At 43.2% G+C, this 15,124-nt stretch overlaps 1 protein-coding gene across 3 annotated transcripts in view; it reads right to left on the bottom strand.

The window, feature by feature from the left end:
* Positions 1 to 14,899, bottom strand: part of pard3aa (par-3 family cell polarity regulator alpha, a) — a 390,604-nt gene extending 375,705 nt beyond the window's left edge. For all 3 annotated transcript variants that reach the window (XM_061238372.1, XM_061238374.1, XM_061238373.1), the window contains exon 1: positions 14,516 to 14,899. In XM_061238372.1, coding sequence (XP_061094356.1) covers positions 14,516 to 14,635 — 120 coding nt within the window. In that variant the 5' untranslated portion in view covers positions 14,636 to 14,899. The remainder of the gene's footprint in view (positions 1 to 14,515) is intronic.
* Between the last annotated feature and the right edge of the window lie 225 nt (positions 14,900 to 15,124).

The raw sequence follows: 15,124 nt of genomic DNA, 5'->3' as shown, positions 1-15,124 counted from the left end.
AAAATAAAAAAATATATAATTATTACAACTACTGCATGCACATACAGCCAATTATTGTGTGTCAAAAAGACAGAAATGAGCTGAAGCTGAAAATGAAAGTAATATTAATGCATACATTTTTTTAATACATTTTTGATCACTCGTTTGATTCAGTGTCATTATGGTTTCCACTCGGACCTGCAACAGGGTCCGCTCTTTTTTTTCTTTTCTTTTTTAAACCATTTTGGTTGCAGTGGAACCTGGCTCATTGCTGTCCATGCAGCGTGTCGCCATCCTCGATCTGACATAGCTGCTCCCAGACTGTTTATTTAAACCTAAACTAAATGACAGGAAACCTGGCTGTAGGCTTCAAAGTGAAACTGTTCGACTATGTTAAGGCACAGGCAAGGCCCCACCTCCGCTGTGCGTTTGTGATCGTTAACATGGTTCTTTCCTGACACAGCACAAAACTACTAACTATTGACTGGACTTTAACGTTAGCTAAATTATTCCGATCGATTTACGAATTGCCCTGACAGTTTGAATTTGAGCCAACTGACACAAAAGAGGGCATAAAATTGTTACATGATACCCTAAGCCTAAATGAATGTGTGGCCATACTCAGTTAAGGCTATTTGTTTGGGGGAAGTTACTTAGTAGGCCTTGCTATATCACAATGGAACTCATAAGGACACAAAAACCTGCATTGTATGTTAAATTAATAGCCTACCATTCACCATTTTTATATTAGCTAATTTGCGGAAATGTTTTTAGGTTGCTTATCTTGAAGTTTAAAATTGTAGGCCAAGTGGATGGCTGCATGACATCATTTAGCCGGCGATAGCACACATGTTTCTTGACAACCAACTTGATCTCCTTCACGGAGTAAACAGTCAACATTAGCTACTAAAATATCCCATGTAGCTAGTCAACAAGACCGTAGACATATCTTTACAGTATGAAATCTTACTTTACCTGAAATATTCGTTTTATCCCGTTTTCCCATTAGTCGTGGGGTTGACGTGAATGTTTGAAAGCGCGAAATAAAAGAGCAGGGAGACAAGCGCGCTATCAGGAGCGCGTGGCTGTCATTGGGAAATGGGAAAGCGAACATAATTCAAATGAACACGGGATAAAGAGCACCGCTTCCACTTTCAGTAATTACTAAATAATTATTTCCACAAACGTTTCTCCTCCAGAGGGCACCAGGGCCGTATAGATTATAAGGCATTCAAGGAACAAACAGCCATGCAGGTACGCATTTTAAAAGGGTAGTACGACCAAAATGCAGGGCAATGGCCGTACGGCCGCCAATACTTTTGAGGTCCCGTGATATAGTCACTGAACACACATTCAGCTACCCTACTGAAGAGTTCAGTGACACTAAGAGCATGAGACGAGAGAGGGCGATAGTCCTCAAAGAATAAAGTTACTTACAAACAGATTCCAAGGGCATGGACTGTTGTTGTTTTTTTTCTGCATAGATGAAGAATTGTGGCTTCCAAACAAGGCCAGATCATCCTAGGCCAGAACAAGTGAAACAAAGGTAGGGGCTAAATCTACGTAGTTTCAGTCAATGGGTAAAACATGATCTCCCTCCCAACCCACAACAGTAGGACAGCCCTGACAGCCCAATGCCACATCCCTTCTCAATTTACCACTCCTTTCATTTTTCATACATTTCACTATTCAAATATGAAGCCCCAATACTACAGTGAACTAAAATAGGAGAACCAGACTACCAATTTATAGCCCTATAGCATTAAATCACCAAATTATGCATTAACTATAAGCACTCAGTTGCCCTTTGACTGTGGCAATCTCTTGTATTAACTTGTCTATAATCAATCAGTTCATAAATCATCAAGAAACAACTGTCTGTTTGAAAGAACATTTTTTTAGTTACAGCAGTCGCTGTGGTTTGAAAGCTATTGACTTTGTATTTTCAGAAAATCTGTGGAGGTCTACCCCAATGTATGAGGTGAAACTAAAATAAATCTTATTAATGCAGTTAGATTAAAAAAAAAAAGGAATATATCCATCCACATTGATCATAATCTGAAAGCACATAAATGAATGTGACAATCAATAATTAATAAGTGTAGTAAATCAGCACCAGAGCCTGGCTGAGAGTCCTAGAAATTATGTGTGTCAATGTTAAGCAGTCCATTGCTGACAGTTCATTTGGCCTAAGTATAATTTGCATCCCTAAGGTCCCAGTGTAATTTGCCCATGTAAAAAAAACAGCTGACAAAGCGATACAAGATCGAGGGATCAGTTCCATAGTAGTCGTCTGACAGCAGTGAGCCTTTCAGTCATACTAAAAACAGAAACCCTGCAGACAAAATGAAAACATCTTGTCAACTGCCCACAAAATACACACGGTTTTCACGAGGGAGGGACAATGAATGACTCATTGTTTGAGTAGTTTCTCAGAGGCCAAGTGGAACTTGCATTAAAGTCAGTGCTCAACAAGTAAGCTTTCACACAGTTTACAATAAAAGTTATAGGCTACACAATGTCACCTCTTGGGCAAACCTACGCATTGTTTGACATTGTAAATGGACACTGTGATAAGCAGAAACTACATGCCATGCAGTTAAGAGTCTGCAAAAAAAGAAAAGAAATTGAGACTAATAGCAGGGTTGGCAGGGAGGACATATCAAGTCTTTCAAAATCTAAATTTAGCTTAGCAACAACTACAGATTTGTCTTTCACAACATCTAAAGTATGGCTTACCCCATAAGGAGTGCCGCTACACACTTATGAAGAAAAAAGGTGTGGTTACACATTTTCAAATCAAGAACACATCTTCAATACAGCAGCCAAGTAGAGAATGAGCCCAGGACAACCTTACGTAATGACCCATACTCGTCAGGGCTGAACAATCAGCAGTTATTACAACATGTCCACGATACTGTAACAGTCTATAGTTCAACTTTTCCGGGGGAAGGTTTAATTCCTAGAAATGAGGGTGCCACTGCCGACATATTCATTGCAAATGGAGCCATTAGGGCCGCGGTGGTGCAACAGGCTAAGATGCAGCGGACAGCGGTTGCAGTTTGCTGCAGTTGCACACCGGGGACCGGGGCTCGATTCTCGGTCCTGCCAAAAAGCCAAGTTTGGCCGGCTCACGTGGAGCAGCATAATTGGCTTGCTGCTCCAGGGGGAGGGACTTGGCAGGGTTAGTAGATCGCCGCACAAAAAGCACCTCGGGCGCCTCGGAATCACGGTTACCAGCATGTGGCGAGACAGCTTGAAGAAGGCGTGTCGCTCCCCTAGGGCCGCCGAGGGACAGGGTGTGGGCGGTGTATCTAATGGTAGCTCTAATTGAATTAGACGGGGTACAATTGGCTACCAAATTGGGAGAAAAAAGGAAAAAAAAAAAAAACTAAAACAAATGGAGCCATTAGAATGAACAATATTTTCTGTATTTATTAAGGATTACTTCAGATGTATCACTGGCCTATTGTCACACAACTTCGGACTATGTGACCCCTCTTCTCTTTTCTGACAAAATTTGAGTGAACTTGTGAACAGCCATCTCTCAAATCTTTGATCTCCAATATGAACCGAAATGATTGTCACACAGGCTAACGCCAAGTCAGCCAAGCAGAGAGCCGAGGTGAAAAATCTAGCAGAACGTAACAGTTTTCTTCACAGCAGCTGCAGCAGTAAACACCAGACAATGCAACCTGCAGTTCACACCTAGGAAAGCAGGCTGGGCATGTTGGAACAGTACTCTGCACATACTTCCCTTTAGCTGGAAAACGCTTTCCCATATTTTAACCTGTACACTGGAATTCCAGCCTTGAAGTGGCAAGGGATGTTATATAATAATAAAAACAAAAATACTGTTGCTTCATAGATACGCACTTCGCCAGCATGGTGACTATCTCACATAGTAAAAGCAAAAGTAGTTTAAGTTTTGACATCTGTTCAATGTTCCTGAATGTGGCCCACAATTCCTAAAAAATGGGGTAAGAGTCCTGTGTGAAATTAATTTTTGGGGGCTACAACAGTGGGTCCTGGATCCTGGATTTAGTGATACGCACAGAAATTAGTTCAGCAAGCTTCTCGGAAAAAATAAAAATAAAAAATGTAGCGGGACATCGAAAACCGCAGGGAACATCCAACCTCATGTCTTACATCCTTTCCAAGCGTCAATGACCACACTCCCAGAAACGGCCTAACTGAGCCCGGCTCGATGACTCTATCTATGAGCAATCTTACCTTGAACTCCCTAACCTGACCAGAGCAACAGAGTGGCGTGCTGAAACGGGAGCCAGGCCGGGAGGACTGCCCAGAACGCGCACACTCCAGCGTATCTGCCTCCAGCTGAGGCCACAGCGACAGCTATGCAACATGGATGGAATGTCTGGTTATTTTCAGGACAGTGGTCTTCTGCTCCAAGCTACCACACATGTGCACACATTAAATACGTTATAAATGGAAAATAGTAAATGGACTGCATTCATAGGGCTTTTATCCAAAGTGCTTTACAATAAATGCCTCTCATTCAGCCATTCACACATCCAACTGCCTGACAGCCGCTCTTACCTCCTGGGCTAATGTAAAGACAAGAAAGAAGTCGCCTGTTGGTCTACTACGGGGAAAGGATGAATTTTCATTCTCGTTTTGTGTTTTGGAAATATAACTTGTTTTACACTACAATAATGACACTACACTTTCAATGATTTCAGAGCACTTTTTTCAAAGACTCTTAGCTAGCTTTGATAATTTTCTCAACTTTTCTGCTTTCTGTATGCACTTAATAGACTTGTTTACATCATACAACAGTAAAAACTCCTCTCCTGAAATGAATTCATCATCAAAAGCCCAAAGTAGCTTCTCTGGCCCTTTCAAATGACAGTTTCCTTAGTAATAGCTATAAATAAACTGCAAAAATGTAATAACTGTAATAGGTATTTGCAGTTAACTTAGAACACTCCCGCTGCTTGCTTGCTTAGGGACTTCGATTTCCCATGGCAGCATGTATTTCTGGTCACCGAAGCCGACTTCAGTGATGAGACAAAGTCTTCATGAAGACTGAAAGCCAAGTGAATAACCTGAATGTGCTGAGCAAACGCCAAACTATTCAAAAAGCATTTTTTTTCCCGAGCACTGGTGACTATGGTTATCAGAGGAGGGTTGCAGTTTCGTTTTCCCAGTTAAGAGTCCCTTTTGGTTTGATATTCTGCCATAGGCATGATTCAGGAGCTCCTGTGCGGTCCTGTAGACATTACCTTTTACAGGCTTTTAAAAGGTCCCTGCACTCAGGAGCATACGCCAGCAACCCCCATGTGTAACAGTTTAAAATGAGTCAGGATGACCACGGTCACTCCTAAAAAAAAAAAGAGCATTTCCCAGCACTGATTCACCTGAAACAAAACAGGAGAAAAGCAGGGAAGAACAAAAAAAAAAAAAATCACAGCTTCCACAACCCCAAAGCAAACAAAAAAGGCACAGTAAAAGAAGTAAAAATAAACAAGCCGTCCTTTATATAGCTGCTGTTTACATTCAGCTCTTCCTTGGTTTATGGAATAAAATGTAAATGCTGGAGAAAGTGCTTTCCAGGCTTTGTGACTGAGAGGTTCCTGCCTTCCACACTGCCATGGATACTAAGGGGCCAGACGGGTTCCCTCTCCCACACTTAAACTAGGGGCAGTCAGGAGGCAGCAGTTAGGCATTCCTGTGAGTTGAAGTTATGCCATCTCACGGGTACGGCATGCAGAGGGGTCTTCCCCCTGCTGTTCTCCACTTGTCCCAGTGTAATCATTACCCACGCCCCTCCCCGCTCAGCTATGGGACCGGGCTGAAGAATTCTAGGTGCAAGGCCAGGGGAGTCGTGTCACGAGACAGCACTGATAACCCCCCTCGCCATGTTTGGTGAACTGTAGGTGCCATGATGATGAATGGCCCCATAGAGCCACTTTTTTTTTTTCAGAGACAGGTGCAAAGAAAGAGGGAAGTCCGATTGGCTAAAACGATGGCCAAGGCCATTCCGATTTCAACCAATCGGTAGAATGGGTTTTTTTTCTTTTATCCCACCGCAGACACAGTAAACAGGAGATGCGAGTCCGCTCAGAATCAATGAGTTTCGTCTCTAAATGAGTAGCCCCTGGGGAGACCAAGAATACGGTTTCCTGCTATGACAGACCGTCACATGAACATGCATGCTCGAATCTTATGCTAAGGTTTTGAAAAGACTACGAAGAAACATCAGTATTTGTGATTTATGGCTCCTGGCTGCTTTTAGAGTGAATGTGATTTACCACGTCATATCAAACGGGTCTCTGGACATTAATTTTTAAGAGAACCTAATAAAAAGACATAATCCTTTACACGGACTGTAACTGGTGACAGAGTAGAGGGAGCAACGGTAAGGGGGAACACTGCAGTGTTCAGGCAAGTGTTCAGGGGCCTACCAGGAAGCCCCCATTCAGGTTAACCCTCTGCTGATCCCAGACTGGTCTCAAATCAGAAAAGTACCTTCCACACTAACATGCACCCACAGCTGCCACTGACCCCCACCACACCTCATGCCCAAGCTCATTTCAATTACCACACCAAGTGTGAAGAGCACAGAGTTCATTCAGTTGATGAAAATGTTGGCTTTGAAGTGTTCTATATTCCCGTCAATGTCAGCCCTGGAGCAAATCAGGTAAACAGTCGGATTCCACCCAGGAAGAGGTTTCCTTAATTTGACTCATATTGCATCTCATGCAAAAAAGGTTCCTGTGAAAACAGGCTCATTTGATTATGTTCTTAGTTTTGGAGTTTTGTTTTTCTGGTTTGAAAGAAGGATGATGAGCATGATTTGCTCACCACTGCTACTGTGATGAGGTAGAGGATTAGAGAGTAGGATACTCCAGAGAGTGCGAGACGGTGTACTGTTCACCATAACACTTTCGGTTACAGATGGAGGGTGGGCACAGGTGGACAGACAGCCTCCCCGTGGTGCTGCCGGCTTAGGTCACATGTGCAGACCCAGGGATAAAGCATTAGCACAGTAAAAGTGGCCTTTAATCTCCCTGCATACTGTGTTTTCCATCAGTCCCCATTTGAAACTGACTGAAAATGGAAGTTCTGAACCAGTTTTCTTCACTGGGCTCAAAAGGATCCGATTACTCAAGTTTCGTGGAAAGATGTTTGCGGACAGACGGCTTCATTTTAAGGATACCCTTAATATATGGTGAATCATCATAATTTGTATACAGGCACGTGTGCGTGCACATGTGTGGGTGTTACCAAGAATCATTCCATGAGGGAACAAATTCTTCTCACAGCTCCTAACAGTTTTTACAGATGTCATATACTGTAGTGTGAATTGCTCTTCATTTATCATTAACTTGTTAAATATAAAGCTACAGTACATTGATTTAGCACAAACTCCTATCCAGAGTTTGGGATTTCCCAATTTGATCAGGAAATGAGCCAAATGTTACCGACCATAAATACAGGTGCAGTCATGTTCTATTACAACTGGACTGTATTTGATGTGTTTATGAAAGCAGACAAGGCGGTCCAACAAGATTTAGATAAACAAGAGGGCACAGTCCATTCTCCTTTCAAATGTTTTATTTTATTCAGACAGGGGAAAGCAGAGGTACATACAGCAGGGCATAGATAGACATGGGATGGCAGCACAGAACATGTCATGGTGGGGAATTGGAACTGCAAAGTGGAGGGGATTTAGTGTATGGCTAAGTGTCCACAACACTCCAGACCGCATCCACACAACTTGCCTGGAATTCTGCTTTTTTACCCTGGACCCCTCCTCCTTTAGGTTAACACCCAAACATGAAGGAGACGGTCACATCTGGAACACAGCTGCCCTATATCTACAGAGAGCCCCACATCTAGATGCCAAGAGAAACCATTGTCAGCAACGGGTGGAGTAGGGTGTGGATGAAATTAATATTGAATTTACTTACTGCATAGTAATGGACTGCCAAGGACAAAACTTTGCCTCATAAAACTTTTAAGCACGATATGCCTTCACACATTTTCTACCTGGGTAACTTCGCTTTTTCACCCTAAATAAGGTTGCTTCAAACATGTATGGGAGAATGCAGCCTTTAGGCATTGCTGTGCTATAGGCTAACTGGTGGGGATGTCATGTACAACAGGCAGTCCTGTAAGAACAGCCTGCTGTGCCTGAATATGAACTGCATCAGCAGAGTCTTGCAATAATCTCCAGGGTCAGTGAAACTGTAATGGCTTGAGACAGCACTCCCCAGGGTAACAGACTCCTTTGCTCATTACCGTAACTGAAATGTGCTGGTTAATTAATCCATGTAGCGAGTCTCAAAGACTATCCTTTCATCTGACGCAGCAATTTGCATCAACCCGTTTTCAGAGCTTGACCTAGCATTAATTTCAAAATAAAAGAATCACTGATCATGGTTTGCAATGTAGCATAAAACCTAGATTAAGAGTTGTTTAACCAGTCCACAATGTACCAGAGATCAGATTCAAAAACATTACTAGCTCAGCTTACTCCCAACTTCCGGAGGGTGTCTGTCAGAGCTTTAATTCATCCCTCTCAAAATTCCCGCTTTTGGAAAAGATCTGCCCCATTTTGCATGCATTTCTATTATGTGGTTTAGCAAAAAATGCTCCTTTCTTAAAGAAACTTTCTAAACCGATGACTTAATCCTTCCATACAACCAAATACTTCCACAGCCTGGTGAGGAATGTTCCATGTTCAAAATGGCAGCCTGCAGTTTGTCAGTCAGTTAATTGTAAGGGCCTTCATCTTTGGAGAGGGCAGGAGGTAGGGAGAACCATTTTAACTGAGGGAAAAAAGTATGCCAGAAAAAGAGCCGTGTGGTTTTTACTGGGGAAAAAGACAGCATGAAGAAGGTGCAAGGTTGTTGGCAAAGAGCCTCAGTAGGAGCCTGTGAAAGACCTGGAGATGATTCTCAGGCATGACTGGACAATGGTACTCACAATGGTGTCCAGTTAAGAAACACTTGACTGAAGGGGCAGCTGTGTAAACGTCTGATATTTCTGCACACCCTCTGCCAAGGACGCAAGGCATTTCCATTGTTTAACAATCCTGAAGGTCAAGAGAGCCAGATATTTTGCTGGTTTTTAGGCCAACAGACACGTGTAATGGTGATATATACGTGCATGCAATGCTAACAACTAATCCTAGTAAAGGGCTCATTTTCGTAAAGGGCTCATTTTGCTGTCTGCAGTTGTGAGCCAACATTTTGCTGTAATGTCTTGAGCTTTAGACAATCCCTTTGGAGCACACTGCTCTCTAAAACTTCTGAAAAGAGAAAAGAAACGTCATGCCTTACCCATTACATTTTATTTAACAGATGCTTTCATCCAAAGTGACTTACAAAAAGTGCATATCAAGGTCATTAGAACAGACTACAGAACTGGTCGGACAAGATACAATTCACAAAGAATCAGTTGTACAGCCATGAACATTAAGTCGAGAACACATGGCAAATCAGTCAAGGGGATAAAAAATAATTGAGACAGGTGAAACTTGAGAAGTGGCAACTTCAGGACTAAAATTTAGAGTGATGCTACTAACTTTTCTGCATTACAAAGAAAAAGAAAAAGTGCATGAAACCAGCCCTAACAATGCGATAATTTTCAGTTCAGACACATTTATATAAGATTAAACAGCTTATTGCATGGAGGCCACATATGCAACAGAGTGCCAGGACAATCGTAAATCTCACATTTATGAGAAAGAATATTCAACCTTTGCAACACTTTTCCTTCATCTTCCTTCCCCTCACCCTCTGCTATGTCTCCCTACTCCTCACTGTCCACCATGTCTCCTACCCCTCACCTTCCACCATGTCTCCCTACTCCTCACTGTCCACCATGTCTCCTACCCCTCACCTTGCACCATGTCTCCTACTCCTCACCTTCCACCATGTCTCCTACTCCTCACTGTCCACCATGTCTCCTACTCCTCACCTTCCACCATGTCTCCTACCCCTCACCTTGCACCATGTCTCCTACTCTTCACCTTCCACCATGTATCCTACTCCTCACCTTCCACCATCTCTCCTACTCCTCACCTTCCACCATGTCTCCTACTCCTCACCTTCCACCATGTCTCCTACTCTTCACCTTCCACCATGTATCCTACTCCTCACCTTCCACCATCTCTCCTACTCCTCATTGTCCACCATGTGTCCTACTCCTCACCGTCCACCATCTCCGACCCCTCACCTTTCTCCATGTGTCCTACCCCCCAAAACAAAGAGTGTGAAATCAAGTGGACTGATAATGTTTCATCTTGGTACAGAGGGCCTATTCAGAGCAGCTCTGACTAAACATTTCTCTTTCCAGCGTCATAAGTAAATCAGCTCTCTCTCTCTTCATTGTGCATTCCATAGTAATTACAGAGGAAGTTCTCCCCAGGAGACTCAACAATCCTGAAACACCCGCGTCTGAACGTGAACTTCCTAGCCAGTTACAGCTGGCTGACCTACCTCGGACTGTCATCTCCCACACAGCAATCACTAGGTCACCGCTTGTGCCTGAAATGCAAGAAGCACTTCAACAGAAAGCGCTAACCTGTCATTAAGTTGTTAACCACCCTCCCCCTCATTTGACTTGAAGAGAAGAAAAGTTGCAATGTTTGTGCTGCACAAATGCACTGCAGGCCAGCAGCAGATAGCCAGAGGTCCCTCTCACCCTGTGGAACTGGGTGCGGAGTGCTTCCAAATAGGTTTTTACCAAAAGTTCCCTAAATACCATTTCACATTTCATCAGGATCATTTCCATTTATTGTCAGAACACCACCATCATACATTAATCGTCTACACTGGAGATTTGCATGAGGCAGTTGCAGCCCACTCTGTTTGAATGTATGTTTGTGTGCGCACGGCAGAATGTAAATAAACTGTGTTTGCGGTATTCCCCAGTAGCACCTCCACTGCTGTAGAGAGCCAAACCAGCTGCCGATTTTGGCTGGTGCACCATCTACGGCCTCTGCAGTCGTTGGCCCAACACTTCAGTCATGAGACACTGGAACATATCCATATTTTGCCTGCCTATTGAACTATGGTCTGTCTGCTGTATCACCAACAGAAGAGACAGGTAAACATGAATGTATACACCATGCAAGTAACATTAGCCCAGGAGGTGAGAGCAGTCGTCTGGCAGTCGGAGAGTTGCCGGTTCAACCCCCACCCTGGGTGTGTCGAAATGTCCCTGAGCAAGACACCTAACACCCAATTGCTCCCGAAGAGCTGGTTGGTGCCTTGCATGGCAGCCAGTTGCTGTTGATGCATGCGTGCATCAATTGTAAAACACTTTGAATAAAAATGCTATATAAATGCAGTCTATTTACCATTTAACAGAGTACTAGGTCCTAGTCCACCACAAGTACCCCATATACAATGGAACTTCAAAGCGTCTTACTATGAGCAATAATAAGCTTTTCATCAAACTGTCAGAGCCACACTCCAGGGACTCCCTTACAAAAAATCCATGTGAGATTCCTGCGTCTTCCTGGCTGGCGATTAAACACTGCTTCACTCAGAACAAAGGATACATATTTCAGAGGCAGTATACCGTAGCTGCATTACTAAAGGTCCCCAAGTCATTCCAAATAGCTGTGCTTTTCTCCTCAGTACCTCATCTCTCAGCACCTGTCCTGACTGTGGGAATGATGGCCTTGTGTATGGCACAGTTCGCCAGGAAAGAGGACAGGCAAGTTAGGAAACCTGGATCATTATCTGCCTATCTTCAGCCTAACTCAGCCCAGAGCGCAACACAGTGGTGAAACTGGCAGGAAACTCTGAATATGTATGCCAGTAAGTCAAATGACAAACTGCTGTATAACTGAAAGGTTCAACAGCCACAGAAAGCACATTTCAAGGAAAATGAATAGCAGGTCCCTTGCAAAAGCTATTCAACAGCCTTAACAGTATTCAGTAATTTATACACACGACTGCCATCCAATATTCTATGGATCTAGGTCAGTTTTCTTTCCTTCTATATTGAGCCTATCAGAAAGTTTTTTTATTCGTTAACTTGAAATCATTTGGCAAGAGACAGTGGAATTTAGTGGCCCAAAATTAACCCCAGAATTGTAGGTAGCAAGGTGACATGACAGTGAGAAATGAAAATAAACAGTACCTTGTCGCAGCCTCTTAACGGAAACTTTATTTGTGTTCAACAAACGAGAGCAAGAGTAGTGCTGTAATTGGACAGCAGGACCAAGACCCGGTAATAAAATACGAAAATCTGACAACTGAAAAACCCACCAGAAAGGCTTTCTAAGCAGAAAGGCAACGGATTCAACATGAGCAGGGCAAACGGGGTCCCTTCCTGCATCTGTCACGGCCCCTAATAAAGTCATCTTTCTCCCACCGCTGCGTAAGGGCTCATATAGATAACGGCCTAATCAGCTCTCTCTCCCCACAATCCTCTGAATCAGCACTGACAGAATCAGGGGCCCCTTCTAGAAGACGGGGGCTTTCTGGCAAGCCCCCACAGGGGAAGCCGCATTGACCAATCAATGGAGGAGCTGCCTCGTTCTGCTGAAGCAGAGAAAAAGTGTATTCCTTGGCTCGGGCGGTGTGGATGAATTTACACAGCCATTCTGCCATGAACTTCAGTCCAGGGGCCTTTGGTGGAGACATAGGTCATCGATCAGCACTGCATGTACTGAAAGTAAATCGCAGTCCTTATGCCAGTGTAATGGAGAGTGGTACAAAGTGAGGCTCCTGGTTCCCTGAGACTGGCAAGCAGCAACAGATTGGATTCACTCTGACATTTTGCTGATAAAGTCAAGGCTGTGCTGTAGCCTAGCCTGTTTTTCACATTTAACGTAACCATGGACCTTGCAAGACTCCAAAAAAAACTAATTGTAACATTATCTATGCAAATACTCTTTCATGTTGAAAGATATGCAGGCAATACTGGCTTGACAACTGTAGTCTACATTAAGCATAGAAAATTACACTCACACACTCACTCTCTCACACTCTCTCTCACACTCACACACTCACTCTCTCACACTCACACTCACTCTCTCATACATACACACACACACACACACACACACACACACACACACACACACACACACACACACACACACACCTATGCACTGTAAAACAGAAAAGCATGTTTCTTCCCTCTGGCTCTTCCGCCCCATGATCTTTCCCATTTAAAAACAAAGCTGCCATGTTTTGTTGAGATTTTGTTGAGAAATCCCTTTGTAACTTAAGTCAGAAACTCCTGGTCAACTGAGGATACCCATTCAGCCTACGTGCACAGATCATACAATCTGGAACAAAATCAAGGGATCAGAAATTTCCAATAGCCTATAGAGGGATCATGAACCTATGTTTCACGTTATAGCCGGCTATACAGCCTCAGTTGCAGGCGCACTATTTCCAAAATTCCTTGGAATAACTACTGGCTACTGTTACGTCAGCGCATCGAGTAATTGCCTTGTTTATAGATTAGAATGTTTTAAACTGCCATGTTTCCTTCGTGTTCGCCACTTATAATGCATACACTAATTTACTGAAACTGTTCAAAAGCTGTGCAGTTCAATAAAGACTTTCTCCAATTAAGGAATCTTGTTACAATTGCCTTCCTTGTCCTGCAGGGCCTGGTGTGTCCAGAAAGCAAGGTTTAAATTAGGTTTAATTCTTACCTTCCAATGGCAATTAGACAAGCAAAGGACCAACTACAGACATTAACAGCTTATAACTTAGATTGTTTAAGGTCATATTTGTCCTTTATAAGACCCGGAATCCACCAACATCACAATATAGCCCCAACCCGGTATCTTGCATCTACTGTAGGCTAAAGTAATTTGACTGGCTAGTTCCAATTACAGCTACAGCTACAGTTGGCAAATTTTCTGCAGAACAAAGCAATACAGAAAACGCCAACAAAAGCGCTCGGTTTTGCACGCTGCAAAGAGGAAACAATCTCTCAATGACCCTTTAACAATTTTTCCCAAATCAGTATCGTTTCTCATGTCAGATTCATAGGCTACATTAGCTTTTTATAAAGTAGCCCCCTTCACATGCACGTTTTGGAGAAGGCTAGTTCGACTCGCAAGCTAATCAAAGTGTAGACTAATCAACTACACGAGTGGTTTTATATCGCTACAATAGATTAAGACCAATTGTTCCCAATTCCCGCAAATCTAAGCAGGAGAGCGATAAAGAAAGCTGCACCTTTAAAGAATCGTTAAGATAGGAAGTTTTGCTGGTTTACTACAGCCGGGTACTGCCGTAGTTCCGACAAAAACATGAACTAAACTGATAAACGGGTTTAGCCTACTCTCTAACACTGGGTCAGTCGCAGTGTTGTAGGCTACAATACAGCTTAATTATAGGCAGTTAAATCGATTAAATCAATATGCCCAGACAGCATTCTTATTGCCTTCTCTTTTCCTCTTTCTCCCAAGAAAAGCGCCATGTTGAGTTATAGCCGCACCAGTCCTCGGATTGCAACACTGTTTCCAGTGCTTACTTTTCAAAGGAACAAGAGCACGTATAATTGCAAACTAAACATAACTTACCTTAGCAATTGCCTTTTTGTATCTCATCACCGCTTGCTGAATAAGATTGTGGACTTTAATATTTCCATCTCCACACGGAACCACCACCCTTGTCCGTCCAAAACACACTGTCACTTTCATATTTTAGCTCCCGACGTGTTCCCCGGGAACCAGAAGAAAGCCCTAGGTGTATTGCTTTTCCACAGCCACCCTTGTCATGAATTTTCTTTGGCGTTGTAAAGCTTGTATCCCAAAAAATAAATGGACAGCGAGATCCTTCACCTTTTCTCCATGGTGGATGTTTCAGAACGCCTGTTTGCGACCACCTGTTTAGTATTTCGGCGATACTCCTCTAACGTGCAGTCTACATGGAGCCAGGAATCCATTGAACTAAGCTAACGTCTCCCCGCGCTGGTCGCCACGAGTACTGACTCACAAACCGAAACTCCCAGCATTTCACCAGGTTATGTGTCACCGGAGACTGGATAAGACGCACCGTTGGGACACGACACTGTGGTTTGACATTAATCGCATAGTCTACTGTAGGCTACATTTGAAAATCATGATTACTTTGTGAACCCAATAAAAAATAAGGTGATGTATAGTGAGTGTAAACTCTCATAAATCAGT

The sequence above is a fragment of the Conger conger genome, chromosome 4, assembly GCF_963514075.1.
Source record: "Conger conger chromosome 4, fConCon1.1, whole genome shotgun sequence".
NCBI classification, from domain to species: Eukaryota; Metazoa; Chordata; class Actinopteri; order Anguilliformes; family Congridae; genus Conger; species Conger conger.
The sequence above is the reverse complement of the archived record's forward strand: the minus strand, read 5'-3'. Positions and strand labels throughout refer to the sequence as shown.